General features: G+C 35.5%; 1 protein-coding gene across 3 annotated transcripts in view; it reads left to right on the top strand.

Moving 5' to 3' along the window:
- ZFPM2 (zinc finger protein, FOG family member 2) overlaps positions 1 to 16,771 on the top strand; it is a 424,511-nt gene that overhangs the window by 273,366 nt on the left and 134,374 nt on the right. For all 3 annotated transcript variants that reach the window (XM_039853946.1, XM_039853945.1, XM_039853947.1), the window contains one exon: positions 7,810 to 7,921. In XM_039853946.1, coding sequence (XP_039709880.1) covers positions 7,810 to 7,921 — 112 coding nt within the window. The remainder of the gene's footprint in view (positions 1 to 7,809; positions 7,922 to 16,771) is intronic.

The raw sequence follows: 16,771 nt of genomic DNA, 5'->3' as shown, positions 1-16,771 counted from the left end.
TTTTTCTAAATATCAGAAAATGATTTTTTTTTTATTTGGAAGTAAAGATGATGTTTTAATGACCTGTATAATTGAACTATTTGTGTTCCCTTTCCTAAAAGATCATTATTTCTTTTACTGAAATTCTCATATTTAAGCAGTGACACGTTAAGATAATGTGTTTCAACAATTTTGAAAACTAAAAGCAAATATACCTCAGAGATAATGATTATTTAACTTTTTGGTTCATAGAGATAAAACTATCTTTGACATAAGGAATATGAATATAGTAGCCAAGAATTCTATCATTTTATTTCACACTCATTTTGTTTTTGAAAAGTCTCTTATCATGTTTGAGATCCTACATACCACAGTGAACTTGAAGAAGTTTGTTAGCAGAAGCTCTCTGGAATTTCACTCTCCTGCTGTCCTTAAAGGATATTTTGTAGAACTATGCTCAAGAGAAACTATTCTAATGAAAACTTTCTGGGATTTCCATTCATAAATTCATTCCGTACCTAACCATATAGTGAGTGGTTCTTATTATATCACATTACTGATGTCTTTTCTATTTAGACTTTTCACATATTTTCTAATTTAAGAGTATTCTTCATTTATTTGAGCCTGCATTTGGGAATGTGTCTAGCACGACAGTTTTTTTCAAGCAATGCAAACTTGATAATCAATTCAACTTAAAGTTGAGGGTTTTTTTAGACAACTATAGAAAAGATACTTGCTATGAGTTTGGAAATTCTTGAGGTGACTTGTTAAAATCTGTAATTCTCTTCTCTCTCTCTCTCTCTCCTTGTCACGTCTGAATGATGTTTGACATGAATTAGTCATGGAGAATATTTGGGTATTATTGCTGAGAACCTGTTTTTTTTATCATCGCACAAGTAATGTGACCACATGGAGTAGAGTGTTTTTGTTTATGTAGTTTCAATTAATACTTTATTTTCTGAAAAAAAGAAAAAAAAATTGCCTCATAAGCCTCAAGCTCATTTACACAGTGTCCTGTATAACTTTTTAAAAAGGTATTCCCTAAAAAGCGCAGTTTTATTAGGTGGAAATCATCAAACTAAAAGTTTTATAAAGCACAGTTTTATTGGGTGGAAATCATCAAACTAAAAGTTTTGTGTTTCCAGTCAAATTAGTAACGTTGAGACTATATATCATGCCGAGAATTACTGAAAATACAATTATGTAAGGCCTTGAATTATTACTTGATATTTCTTTCAAGTCCAGATAGCCAACAATTTTAAATTGTTATGTGTCCTTAGGATAGGGTGTTAATAAAGGAAATTTTTTAATCCAAGCTCACCGTCACTAGACTTCACAGTTAAAGGAAGAGCGATACAATGTTTTTGTGACTTTCTGATTGAACTTGACTTTAATTTCAGTGTGGAGAACTACTTGGATACATTAACTGAAACTTTTACTGTATGAAATTTTCCCTGTGGTAGTACATAATCGAATCACATGCGCTGCCATTTTTCCATATAGATGCAGAGAATAATGCAGTGGGGGAGCGGGGAGATTGGCAGTTTTTCTGGTTCTAACTATATAAATCTAATGTCTGCAGTAATTTGGAATATTTTATGCCTACTATCAAATTTGTTTTGATAGCTGAGAGAATAGAAACAGCTATGAATCGTTAAAATACAGATATGAATTTTGCCAAATAGGCCTCAGCCCTTTTTAACTATCACTTAGTTATGGAAGCAACACACCAAGAACAGTTCATCAACATCCAGCTACATCTCATGGCATTGGCTTGAAATTCTCTAATTAGATTTTGTTATGTTCTTTAAACTAAAGTCAGTGGAGGCCAGTTTTTCCATCGAATGACATATCTTGTTCTTTTAAAAGGCTATAATGTCAGGCTCTTCTCATGGGTCAGATTTTCCTAAGACTTCTAGCTCTTCCTAAGCCTTATTTTGGAAATCTTCAACAAATATTTCCAACAAAATTTGGAATCTCTAAGACAACATTATGTACCAGTTTCTTGGGTTAGAATTATCCTCTGTTCTTTACCTTTGGGCTGTCTACTTTTATCTCCATTAACCTTTTGGCTTGAGTATAAACATTTATTGAAGGCTACCTCCTTTGTCGGTCCAGTAACTCCAAAGGTTAGTGAGAAGTGGTTGCTAGTTTGACCTCTTTTATCCACATTAGATGATTCTAATTATTCCTAAGAAATGACACTTTTGACCCATTTTGTCCTTGTCAAGTTTGTCTAGTTGTAGACTGTCTAAGCATGAAACTCTGGGTTCAGAGAGTATCCAGGAGCACAGATTTTTAAACTTACAATGTGGAGCCTCAAAAATGCACACTATTTCTTTTTCTTTTTAAAACATTCCAGCGTAACTGAAATTCAGGGCTCTTGTTATGTACCTTGAATTGATTTATTACTGAAAAAGACTGCCTAGATATAGATAAAGCGTAAACTCTAACCTATAAAAACTCATGGGTTATTTCAATACACAAAAAAATGATGAACACCTTTGTATAACTGAGAATAAGCTCAGTTTTGCTGAGGTTGCAAGCAATCCTAATGTCACTATAGCTTTTTGCATTAAAAACTTTCTTTCTCATGCTCTGTGGCCATTGTGGTTACTAGGGCTTCCTCCTTACAGGCTTACAAGGTTACTTCAGCAAAGGCAAGGCATGGCGGTTGTCCATTGGCTCTTACACTTCTGTGTGGAAGTGACATGGGTCATTTCTTGTTCAATTTCATTAGCCAAATTAAGTCATATGATTATACCTAACTTTAAGAGAGACGTAGAAAGTGGAGAGTTGGAAATAAAGGATCAATAGCACTAATGAGTACCACCACCTTTAAATTGAATAATAGTTTTGTCTTGACATCTATGCTAATCACTATAAACATTACCAGTGCCCTAGAAATAGTCAAGATAGATTCAGTAAATGCTTTTTGTACATTTTTAATTTATATATTCATGTAGGTATTCAGCAAAAGTTTGACATGCATCCGTGTATACTAAACACTGTGCTGGTTGTTTTATAAGACAACCTTTGAGATAGAAATTATTATCCCTATTTTGCAAGAGTGCATTCTGAAGTTCAGAACTCACAAGTTTAAGTGATTTTCCCATCACCAAGCCTACCAGTAGCATGTATTCAGGATTCAAAGCTAGATCATCTGACTTCAAGAACAGTAATGTCCTATCTGCTACACCTCAACTATAAGGTCAATAGTGAATCATGAATTGTTTGAAATACTCAGTACAGAAGCAAGAATTATCACAGTCACCATTGTGTATTTCTCATACTTTAAGGCAAGAACTTTAAACATATCTAATGATTTTGGAATGGCAATGTAGATTTGGTGTTATTCCAATTAAAGAAAAGTTGTTTCACACTTTTGAGCACACTTGATAAGGAAGTTGTCATTTTTTTTAAAACTGTAAGTCAGTAAATCTAAATGTCTTTTGTATTAGTTTTCTGTCACTGCCAAAACAAATTACCACATGCTCAGTGGCTTAAAACACAAAATTTATTAATGTTCTGTAGATCAGAAGTCCAGTGTGGTTCTCACCAGACCAAAATCACATTGTCAGGGTGCATTCCTTTCTGGACGTTCTGGGGAGAATCTATTCTCTGCTCGAGCATTCAGGTTTTTGGCAGAATCCAGATCCTTGAGTTTGCAGAACCGGAATCCCTATTTCCATGCTCCTTGTTACTGAGGGCCATTTCCAGTTTCTAGACCACCTCATTCCTTAGTTTGCAGCCTCAGCATGCCATCTTCAACGCAGCAAAGACAAGTGGAATCCTTTTCATGTGGAATCTCTATACTATTTTACCTTTCTCTTCTGTTTTCAAGAGGCATGTGTTTCGATTGGGTCCATCCAGATAATCTAGGATCATCTCACCATTTCATGGCCCTAAACCTTAATCATATCTTTAAAATATTTACATATTCACAGGTTCCAGGAGACTAGAGCATGGACATCTTGGGGGACTAATTTTCTGCCTACCACACCTTTTTATCCACTCTTTTCCCAACATGTTGCACCAACTCTATCCTCTGTAGGATGCTAGGCAAACGTCTTGGCCTTACTTTCCTCATTTGTGAAATTAGGGACATAAACTCATTAATGTAAAATAAAATTGCTTCCACTCTTAACATTCTAGACTTATGTGAAGCCTTATGATAGACAGAGGCATGAGAAAATGAACCTAATGATCAATGTGGATATTATTGTTATTTTCTATTCATGGATTTTGCTGGAGTGTAGATTTCATATAATCCTGACTAACTCCTTCCTTCTCACATTTGGTAATCTTCTTTGAAGGCAGTCAATCTCTACGAAAGTTGACTTCTTCAGAAGGAAATTGACTTACCTCCTCAAAACTGTAATAACTGGTCCCTTGAGATTTTTTATCTACTTATTTACTTTACAGCTTGTATATAGCTTTCAGCAAATCTTTGCTATATTTTTGCTTTAGCTTTATTGATTTGAAGTAAAAGAAATTGTTTCCTCTTCAGTTCAGTTTTTAATAAGTCAGCTTCTTCTACCTGTGCCCAGATATAATAAATGTTTCCAAAGTTTTAAAAGGCGTAATGCCTAACTTATCATTCGGAGAGATAGTAACGATATTTATTTGTACCTCAAAATTAGCTCCTTTAAATATTCATTGGCTCATGTGCAAAGTGGAGAAAGTGTTAATACCTAACTCTTTGAGTTGAAAAATCAGGAAAGAAAATTCTGGGGGAGTACTTAACACTTAACATTTAGCAAGTGCTCAATCGATGTAAATCACTAATATGATTTCAGTAACAGTAACAGTAGGGTTGGAAGTGCACAGCTCATCTCGGTTTGCCCAGGACTTTCCAGTTTTAGCACTGAAAGTCCAACATCCTGGGAAATCCTTCAGTCCCAGGAAAACTCAGAGGGTTGTTCACCCAGGAGTAGTAGTTTGGAAACGGAGCTAAATATGAATATGGGCTTTGCCTTCTACAAGCTATTTGACCTAAAAGAAGTTACTTAATCTTTGACTTGCAATTTTTTATCTAAAAATGCATGAGGACTAAATAAGTAAGAGAAGTATCTAACAAAATACCTGCACAAGTAGCAAAAATAATAAGACCCTTATTCCTCCTGCTTAAACCATCTTTACTGGCTTTTTTTCTTAGAGATATCAGCACAAAAGGTTTCGCTTAATATAAAAAGGATCCTTCAAGATCTGTTTCTAACCTGCCCTTCCAGACACACATGCTGTTTTCTTCCTCTTATCAACAATGATAATAATAATATTGATGACGATGACAGCTAACGCTTATCTAATGCTTTCTACATAACAACAACAACTCTAAAGATTTTATAAGAACTTAGATCAGAGTCCCAGAGCCTCTACTCACTATTTTCTGTACACACGACTCTCATATTCACTATTCGGACTATGCCCATACTGTTACCATAACTGCAAATTCTTTCTGTTTATCCTTCAAGATCCTGCCCGAATGTCACCTCACATGATATCCTCCTAGAATCCACAGGACAGGAGTTTCTCTCTTGCCCTTCACTGACCTGCAAACAATTTACTCATCATGTTGCATTATTTACCATGCTACTTTTTGCATTATATATATATTTTTTTTAGTGTGTCTGTATTCTTCACCAAAAAAGGCCTCATCATGTTTCTAGCACCAAGCACAGGACTGGGTTGGTTGGTTGATTTGTGAAATGAATGGAAGATTAATTGATTTACTTTACACTAAGAGATTCTCTAAAGAAGTTAAGTGATCAGTATCTATTTTTCGTATTATCTGTGCAAAATTATAAAAGGTGTTTTCTTATGTAGAAATCCATGTGACTTTAAGAACTATGAAACATAAAGATTAAATATTTTAAAACACATGTCTTTCATATGAAATAAGAGAATACAGGAGAAATGGGGCCAGGTGCCTATTGTTGAAATCTGTTCTTTAAAATCGGAAGAGAGTAGACGTTATAAATACGACCACTAAATTCCTCATACACAGGTTTATCTAGATGGTGGACTGTCTCCTGTGACTTGTTTTGCTTACTGCTTGGAGACCGGCTGACCCTGATCTGTGGACTTAACTGTTCCTCTAGTAGCAAAAGAAGCTGAAATATGCATAATTGAGACCTCATATTTAATTGGATATGGGTCACTGTCATTTCAGTTTGAAGAAGCTTGCTTGTCCTCAAATTTTATTTTGAAAATGGAAAAAAGAAAAATGGTCATTCAAACTGATAACCATAGGGATAACTTGACATTTCTGCCTAGATTATTAAAAAAATATAATATATAAAATTCTTTCCTACAGGGCTTTTAGATAACACTTTTTCATGGTTACTTGCCAAATATTAAGATATATAGTTGAAAAATTAAGAACTTAAAATGAATCAAAGTATACAAAAAAATCAGTATGCTAGTATTTCTTACAGTTGATCTGGTTTGCCATCTTTTCTGTTTTAGTATTTATGGTATTTTTTTCAAATTTCTTTTTAAATTTGTTCATCATGGTAGATTTTTCCTTTAAGTTGTATGTTTTATGGTAGTTTTACCTCTTACAATAATTGGTACTTCAAGAAATGGGTTAACATTCATTTTATGCATAGTTTTTAATATGACTTTTCAGTTAACAATAGATCCATGTCTCATGTGCTATCATTGTTGTCATTTAGCAGGTGACATGGGTTTTCCAGATTCCTGAGAGATTTGCAATAGCCAGATTATATGGAACTCCTCAAGTGAATACTTGTTAATGCCAATTTGGGAAATTTGTGATAGCGCATAACATGTGAGAAAGTCCCACAATGAGCTGAGATCTCTGGCAGGATCATATCTAGGTGAAAATGCAGTTCAAAAATTACCTTGAGACCCTTGTATTGTACTCTGTTGTGGTTTCATGATATTTGATATACAGAACATGGGCTGGTGAATGATAAAATTCTGAATGCCAGTTCACAGTGACTCTTCCAGAAAGAGGAGTCTTGCTATGGCTTACCTAATTCCTCTTCAGTTTATTTCCTGCCATGTAAATTTATCACCTTAGTTAAAGAAATAATTTTGATGCTACACATCCTAAAATGATGAACCTTTTAAGCTTTATATTTAAAATGTACACAGAAAGTATTTTGTCAGAACTACGTCACCTTCTCCCTACTTCTGTGTGCTTCTCAGAGCGAGGGATATCATGCTTTAATTGCTCTGCATTTAAATTTATTCACAATTCCTCTTTTATAGTCTTTCTGGAGACAATGTATGGTGAATCATTAGCATTGTTATTATTTCAGTTACAGTCAGAATACATATCCACACTTAGCAAAGGGGGTTGGGTAGATTTCATTATTCACTCAGAATAAATTCCTACTCTAATATAAATGTTGCTCAGGATAGAGCTTTGAAATGGATCCTGATTCTTTAAATTCTTTCCTGTCTGTTTCAGGAAATAGTGAGATCCTGTTGATAGTAAAGTACAATGTGTCTAAAGTTCACTTCTAAACACTCTGCTCTTTGCAGTGAAAGTCATCTGCATTCTCTTTATAATTCAGAGCCACAAGAGATCTGTCTAATCTTGGAGATCTGATCCAATATCATTTAGCTAAAAAAAAAAAAAATCCTTGATAATAATTCTTCCATTCAGATTAGTGAAAGCAGTAAAGCTTTACAGCTTCTGTCGTCTTAAAAAGATATCATGAGACAGGGGAATAAGGACTTGGATTATGCTTTGGGAGATTTAGTTGTTTGTAAAAATAAAATGATTAGTACAGTTATTATTCAAGTTTTTAATCAACGAAAGCAAATGGCATCTGTTTGTTATCATTCTTTCTACAGAAGACAAAGGCTCAGGTCCCAATGGTGCTGACTGCTGGTCCCAAGTGGCTCCTGGATGTGACTTGGCAAGGAGTGGAAGACAACAAAAACAATTGCATTGTGTACAGCAAAGGTAAATGCAAGATCATTTCCCTCTCTCTTTGAAAGTATTGAAACCCGAGCATTGCAAAATAGCACCAAATGAGCTGGAATGGGACTACAAAGTAAAATTTGATCTTCTCTCTTCTTTTTTCTCTTATGAATCTCTCTAACCTGTATTTGCAGCAAAGCTTACTGTTTTCTTTTCTTTACTCCATAAAACAAAAGTTATTTTACCATTAATTACTTAGCATCATACACATTTTCCTAAACTCTGAACATATTTGAGTGGCTTGAGAAATATCTTCCTTGCTGTTAGTTTTATCAATAGCCAGATTGATGAAATCCCAGATTCCTCTCTTAGCCATTATCTATTAAAGTAAATTCCTTGTGAAATTTAGCAATTCGTGTTAAGGTGCATGCTCCGGGAGGCACTACATTCCAGCCAGTTTGTGGAAATCAGTCATGATGTGAGAGTAGTTGAAAATGAAACCATTGCAAAGACTGAGAATCCTTCCCCATGGTGATTTCTGAAGGGCAGGAGGCAAACAGGAAAGAGGAAGTGATGGCTTGCAGAGCTTTTCCTTTGGTTTGCTCAGTGTGACATCAACCTGGACTGCGTCATATAGCTATGCCCTGGCTACAGAGGTGCTGCCAGGTACATGATGGCACATCATCGGACTGGCTGTCCAAAACACAGGCCCGTCCTCATGTGTGCTATGGTTTGGGGCACTTTGCTCTATATTCACGGTATGGATCCGAGCTCTGTACTTTTACAGTAAAATCCCTAATCTCTCTTCTTCGTAAATATTACAAAACCTTGTGCTTCTCATGTTTAATTTCTTTTAGCTTTCTTTTTTAACCAAATAGACCTACTGAGATCAAAGATTTATTTGCACATTGAACCTAGAAACCATAAAAGCATACAAGGGAACAAGCAAATAAGCACCCCTATCAATGCATTAACATATAAAACACTAATCATAACATCAAAGACTCTTAAAAACTTGCTAGAAACAATTACAACTTGTTCCTATAATCATTACAATTTGTACACTTATAAGAGGATTGCCTTTAAACTACCCTAAGCCTTTGAAAGTTGAAACACCGGAAGGAGGGAATTTGCAAGCTAAAAAAACAATCTGCACACTAGGATCTGATTATATTCCTTTTCCTTCTATAATTGCTGGTCCCATACCCACTCATTTTCTAACCCCAAATACCTGTGGTATGCTGGTGGGAGCTTTTAGCTGGAAGGGAAGTTAGATTTTCCCAGGATATGTCCGTGCAGTCTGTCAAAGTGGAAAAAATAGTGCAGTGAATCAGCTTGCCAGTGCCAGCACTCAGAATGCAAAAATACAAACGGAACCTTGGAATATAGAGTCAGTTACTGGGAATAAATTTTTTGCTGCACAATATCTTATGTTCGTAATGGTAATATAATATTTGAGGAACCAAGAATAGCTGTTCCATCATAATCCAAATCCAACGGAGTTGTAAATCAGGCATTCTCTTAGAAGAAATGATTGTTACACTGTCATATAAGGAAAATAATAACAAAATTATAATTCCATGTTCAGTAGAGTACTTTAACTTCATCATGTTTGGGTTTGTATTATGGTTGGATTATGGTTGGATACACGTTAAGCCTTGTGGCAATAAATTTGGAGTAATTTATGGAAGCTTATTAATTAATTAACTGACTCAAAAAGTATATATTAAGATGAACTGTGCTAGCCTTGTATATGGATAATAATAGCCACCATCTATTAAGCATCCCTGAAATTTTTCTCTTTACTCCCATACCGAATTCTCTCATTGCTCTTCATTGCTTTGTTTTTTATTATTATTATGCATTTAGGAAAAGAATAAGTAAAAAGTTGGCTATAATTACCTGCCTTTTCAATCTACTTGTTTCCCGAGGGCAAGGACCGTGTCTTAGTTACTTTTCTATCTTTGGTTTGGCATGTTGCCTATACAAAAAAAGTACTAAATAAATATTGATTGGTTGACCAGATAAACAAATGATGCATGGTTGCCAGAAACTATAATAGACACTTCACATATTATGATAATGAACCATATGAATTCCTGCCATTTAATAGTTTTTAACCTACAAAAGGCAATTTGATATTGTTCAACTTACAGGAGCAGCTGGTATTGCAGTTCGAGTATCAGGGACTGAAATAAATACTATGTGTGTATTATTTCATTTAATCATCATTTAAAACCTTCTATAAGGTAATTAATATACTACCTCATTTTCAAAAGGTGATGTCGAGACGTAGGTTAAATAATTCTCCATGGTCACATAGCTTATATGTACGGTGTTTGAAGTGGGGCTCACACACACACATCTGTCTGACTTAGGGTCTGAGTTATACATGTTAGAATACGTTCTCCCTGGACTAAAATTTTAAACAGCTCAGTGAGCTAGATTGTGCTTTTTTCATTTCACACAATTTTAAATTGTGAATTACAGAGATGTTATGGTTGATCATGAAGAACTCACATGGAGCTCAATTTGAATCCAGGTCTCGACAATTCCAAATCCTGTACCCTTTGTACCCTGCGAGACTCTGCCTTTCCACTGCCACTGTTACATGATGAGTAAATCCTCTCAAACTATTCAGACCTTTATGCCCAGAAATCACAGAGTATATATTATAGTGTGGAACTTCCCAAAGTGTGTATGTGTATGTGTGTATGCTTTTTGTTTTTCTTTCCAATGGACACACACTGGTTAGTGCTCTGGGTAACGCATTCAGGGAACCTCTGCTGTAGACTCTACTCTCATCCCCTAGATGGGCTTCACGGGCCTGCTGTTAATTCCTAGCATTCGGATTGCCTTTGTGGGGAGGTTGTGAAGTTCTGCGAATACCTTCGTATTCTGGGATTGTAGTAGCGGTCATTCGAGTCATGGAAAATATGACTCCAGGAAGTGCTCCTGCCAAGACCCCGTGGGCTCTGAAGCCTTCCGTCTTCACAGGCTGCAGGTAACTGTCCTCAAAGCAAACAAGTTTTGTAGGTGGAAGGATTTGGCAATTTTGATTTAACAGGTGTTGACTCATGTGTGAGGCATTTTCATGATGTATGTGTTATTTATTAGTCGGGCCTCTTTTGTTTTCCAGTGATAGAAACCCAATGAAGTTGACTCGTGGAAAAACAAATTAAGGTGTGCGTGCGTGCATGTGTGTGTGTTTGTGTGAAGTAGAGGAATTTATCTGTGAGTCCAAGGGTGTTCTGGACTTCAGGAACACCTTAATCTAGTTGTTTAAACTTTGTCCTCAGACTGTCTCTGCCATCTCCCTCTTCTTTCTTTTGTAGGCTTCATTCTCAGAAATATTCTCCTCAGATGGTGGCATAACAATTCCAGTGAGAAGAGGGTTTTTCTGGGTTTCAACTGGGGCATGTCACATACCAATCCCTGAACCAATTAATCACCATGACTCTCCCTGTCTGATTACAGTCATCCTAGAGCCACAAGAGTAGAATTAACCCCACGTGAGCCACCAAAATGGAGGAGAAATAGTTTCCCAAACGAAACCAGAGTGCTGTGGCCAGACACACAAAAAGAATGGTTGCACGCAGGGCAACCCCAATGTGTACCCCAATGCAACACACTATTCTTGATGTCTAAGAAGCTCCTCCTGAAGATGAAAAATCCTTAACATCACAGTTGTAGTTCTTTATTTGTTTTCTAGCTAAAAACGTGCATTAATTATGAATTCTATGAAAATGCCAAAATCATTACTATATGACCTGGCTCTCAGAGAGTATATCAGTATCTATTTACAAATAGAATGCAAAGTGCCTATGTGTGGTGTTTTAAACATTGCCTCGACTGTGAAATTTTTGGTAAGTTTTTTTATGGTGTGTAAGACAGGCCACTAAATGTGTAACTGTTACCACTTAAGAGACATACTTCTTGAAGTATTATTAAACGTGGGCTAATAATAAAATTAACTATAAAGTTTTCACGTTCAGGGTATCCATCAAATAATTAATACAAAATTATATCACTTAATGCTATTCGACAGGTTGCCATCATCTTGTTTTATTAAACTAAAAAAAAAACACACTATTTGGCGTTAATATTATAATCTGATGTACTCTTTTCCTGCCTTGACAACCCTGTCATTCCAGAAAGTGGTTAGCTCATCCAGACATTGATGACCAGACTTGTTGGGTCGTCTGTTTTTGCCATTATTCTCAACAGACTCCAGATAATTCTAATTTACTTATCTGCAATAGAAGAAAACTAAAAAGCCCCGTGCTGTAGTTAAAGGGAGGTTGCTGGGGTGAGGATGAGCCAGGCCTGAACACTTACTGCCAAAATCCACTAATGCCTCCTGAACATCAGAGATTGTCTTCTTTTCTATCTACCATTCTGTTCTTTACTTTCTTGTGTTTACACGATATGGTGACCTTTCTTATAAGTGAAAAGTAAATAGCTTACTTTGAGTTTTATGTTTTTGAGTATTTAAAATTAAGCCTTTAGCATGTGGGTTTGTTCATTCACTTCACTACATATCAGGAATGATTATTTGGTCTCTCAAGGAGCTGTTACTTGAGAGTAGCCGCATTATCTAGGTGTCCAGATTAATAAAACAGATATTGTCAATCGAAAGAGTGAAAAGTATCAGCTAACCCTCACTTCCACCTTGACCACAGAGATTTCTTTTTATGTGAAAGCATAATATTATTGTAAAAAACAACTGTTGCTCATAGGTAACATTGGGCAAATCCTTACCCTCTCTAAATCTTGTTTGCTTAGCTGTAAGAATTGAATAGCAATGGCTATCTCACAGAATTTCGGAGAAGAAGCACCCATACACATAACTGTGTGTGTTATTATAAGTATTATACTGCCGATTATCTTATACTCTATTCAGTTTGCCCTGTAGTCATAAGTCAGTACAAATTTAGAGGAAATGAAACCAAGCTTCCGTTTTTGTATCAAACAAGTATGCAAGAAAACATGATCACCTGATACAGGTTTATAGCCAAGAATTCCATAAGTTCCATTCAGTCACTGTGAACCCATAGTATCTGCAGAGAACTAGTTTATAGAATCAGAGGCCCAAAGCCTTTGCCCGAAGATAATTTTAGATATATTTTTTTTAATTTTGAGCACAGGATATTTTTATTTTTAATCAAAGTCATATAAAATGCCAACATAAAGATGATATTGATGATAATAATAATAATAACAGTGATAGCAGTTACCATGTATTAAGCACTTACTCTATGCCAGGTATTGTTTTAAACACTATACGTATTCTTATTTACCATTACAAAAAACTCAAGATGTAAGTAGCATTATTCCCACTTTACAGATGAATAAACTGAGGCTAAGATAAGTTAAGTAATAGTTCAAGTATATGTAGCTTGTATATGATGAAATTGGGATTCAATCTTGAGCATAGTGTCCCAATTCTCAATTATACAATTAGCAGAGTTCTGAAGATACCATTTACTAAGCCAAGGTTGCAGGTTATTGTTCTTCACATGTTTGCATACATGTATATCACCAAAACTTTTTTTCTCATTCTGTGGTTTGGCTTTAAAGAGACAGTGTTCAAAAACTAAAACAGCAATGACAGTAGTACTTTTTCATGAATTTCTCTGTTGTTCTTAAGATCACAGCAATTTTAAGTCATATAGAAAACCAATCTTCATATCATTCTGTAAACATCTTCCAAGTGATTTTTGCTTGTTTGCATAAATGTAACCATGAGATTAATATATTTAAGTCTATATTGATTGTCTCCTTTGTTCAAGGCCCTATATAGGCACTGCTGAATAATGACAGAAATTTTAATATGACCTAACTTCGGTGAGCAACTTTCTGCACACTAAGTTGATCAACTTTTCAAAACAAGGGTCTTTCATTATAAAGACACTTGCAAAAGTCTGGACTATTTTCCACCTTAAAATAGAGGATCTGTTGCATGCTATTAAGATTTTGAAACAACAGCCTTGTCTAATGTGGCAGCCAATTTTTAAACCAGCCTACAATTTAATGTCTAACTTTATCTAAAGGTCCTACCTAATATGATATAAATAAGAAATTATAATGTAAAAGGAGAAAATCGTGCTCTTATTTTAAGCCTTTATTTAACCATTCTGTCATTCATAGAAAATATATAACTGTTGCTTGGTTTTACAGTATTCTTGAAAAAAAAAGGGTGAGTGCCTGAACCAAATATTTAGCAGTGGGAATTATAAAATTGTAAGGCGATTAAGTTAGCTAGTCTCAGAATTCCAATATTGCTTTTTAAATGACTTCAGGATATAGGAGGTACTAAGGTTATTATCTGTTATCAGGAATACAGTGGAATTGTACAACTGGATAATAACCAAACAAACTGACACAATGTAAAATTACATTATCAGTGTGTTAAAACAAAATTGCGCCCTAAAGGAGTCCACATGCCAGCTCAGAGCTGCAGTGTAATTATGCTTAACTCTGATAATTAAAATACAACGGAGATCAACAGAATCATTTTCATTAAGAAAATTATTAATGATGGTGGTATAACAGTAATTGATTGCAGAGCACCACAGGATAACGTGATGCCGAAAACCTAACACGTTTCATGAACATCTGAGGCTTTTTCTGGTTATGTTCTATAAGAATGAGAGACGTTTTGAGGAGTGAGCAATTTATTATGCCTGTTCTAGGAATCAGTGGTCATAAAAATGGCTGCTTTAGAGCACCACCGTTTTGAGACAAATTGTCATTTCTCAAGGGTTTTTAAGGTCAAGACAAGTGACCCCACTAGTGACTATGTTATTTGCAATAGAGCTGTCTGTTGCAAATTGCAGAATGACAGCAACTTTAGCAGCTATCGGGGGTTCTGTCATTTCATTTTTTATTATGCATTTGCTGTTTTTACAATTATGTTAGTGATTTACCGATGTTATTTCAGGTCTGGTTCTGGTTGTACTGAATACTTTATGTCCTTAGTTATTATTAATGTATGCTATATGATGTGAAAAAATACATTTGTTCTCATATCAATATCACTGTGAATTTCCTTAATGAAATATTGATAAATAATCCTGTATGATAATACTATTAATTACCGAGTGGATTAGATGAGCTATCATATATTGGAGAAAAAGTATCCCAAACTGCCCTGGATTCATGCATGAATGAAGCTTCTGTCTCTTAGGGGTAAAAAGCCAGTTAGGATGTTCGCAAATGATAAGAACTAAGAATATATCAGTTTTTTAAGTATAAAAGTGAAAAACGAAGAGTGGGGTCTTTAGAGAGGTGACTCGCTATCATTCAGGGATGTTAGCTTGTCATTCAAAGAGATGCTGATCTTGAAAGCTACCCCCAAAAGTATCCTTGTCAGCTAAAATGAGGGACAACTCTTTAGGGTAGATTTATTTTTTTCAGAGTAAGATACTGTGAATATTTCTTTAAAGCAGCATATTACATAGAGGAAATTTTTATGTTATAGTTCTAAGTGAAAAAACAGAATATGAGTTTTTGTGCCTAGTAGGATTATAATTATATTAAAAAGTATATGCACAGGGAAACATACTGGAAAGAAATATCTCAAAATTATAAAAGTATTTCTGTAAAGGTGGTAAGATTTGGGGAGCTTTTTTTGTATCCCTCTTTTATAATTTTCTTCACTTTGATTATTTTTCTTATACGATTTAAGAAAAATATTTGCAAATGAAAATCACTCTTTGTCTTAACTACATTCTTGCTCTTCTTTGTATACAATCCAAACTAAAAGAACAAAGAAATCTTTGCCTTGCCCACAAGGACAAATTCTGTGTCCCTCATCCATAGAATTTAAATTATTTCCTAGTGATACATTTATTTTTCTTTAGCATCTCTATGAATGTCCCAACACTTTGTTTCATAAGATAATTTTCCAAATAAAACAAATGTAATCGAGCCCATGCTTTGTGCATGATACGCCCCAGGTGTCTTGAGAAATAGAAAGGAATATGAAACACCCCCTGACTTAAGGAGCTTATTGAAAGGCTTTAATTGGTGAAGGCTTCACAGTACTGAGTTTAGTCTTGTGTGGTCAAGGCGAAGTTGACAGAGGATGCGGATTCGGGTTGGCTATTGCCAGTTGAATATAAGTTTGAGGAAGACATTTGAGGAGAGAGTTTACAAATAAGACCAGTGAGGGACAAGCCTCCAAAAGTCTCTGAGGACCGTGTTGTAGATTCAGCTGAGGGCTCAGTCTGAAGTCCTTGCCAGGGGGCAGCAGAGAGCTGCTGAAAGTTCTGAGGCACATGATCACGTCGGGATTTCAGTAAATGTTTTGGGTCCAAGGTTAAGCTCCGGTCCATCCATTAATAAAACCAAGACTTTATCTGTTGGTGCTATACCCCTCTAGAAGATAGCAGTAAATCATCAGCCTTAATCCAGTTATTACCGGACTCATTACCGCAATAATTTTTGAACTCCAAATGAACTTCCTATCCTCTCAGCCTACCACCATCATTTTCCACCAGCCCCTCCTGTCTTTACTTTCAGGTTATCTGACTTAGTCCACGATTCTAATCACTCTCTTGTATCCCCTCATTCTTCTCTCTCTCTCTCTCTCTCTCTCTCTCTGGACTTTACTGGCCTAACAATCCCCCCATTCTTGTCAGTCCAACTCTCTCTCCCCTTTTCTCTGGACAGAAGTGAGTCTTAGAGAGTAGTGCCTTATCCATAATGAGTGCCATGTAAAAACTTGTGGTCAAAATAAAAGAAACGAACCACCGCCACCGCAAACAGCAATGATGACCAGTTTACATGACATTTGATGGCAAGGTGATTGAGAACCTTTAGTGTCTGTAGCCTATTAATACAGGTTTACTTTTCTAATTAATCTTCAAGGTCACTATTTCAGATTTC

The sequence above is a fragment of the Pteropus medius genome, unplaced genomic scaffold (genome assembly GCF_902729225.1).
Source record: "Pteropus medius unplaced genomic scaffold, Ma_sr-lr_union100, whole genome shotgun sequence".
In the NCBI taxonomy this organism is placed as follows: Eukaryota; Metazoa; Chordata; class Mammalia; order Chiroptera; family Pteropodidae; genus Pteropus; species Pteropus medius.
The sequence above is the reverse complement of the archived record's forward strand: the minus strand, read 5'-3'. Positions and strand labels throughout refer to the sequence as shown.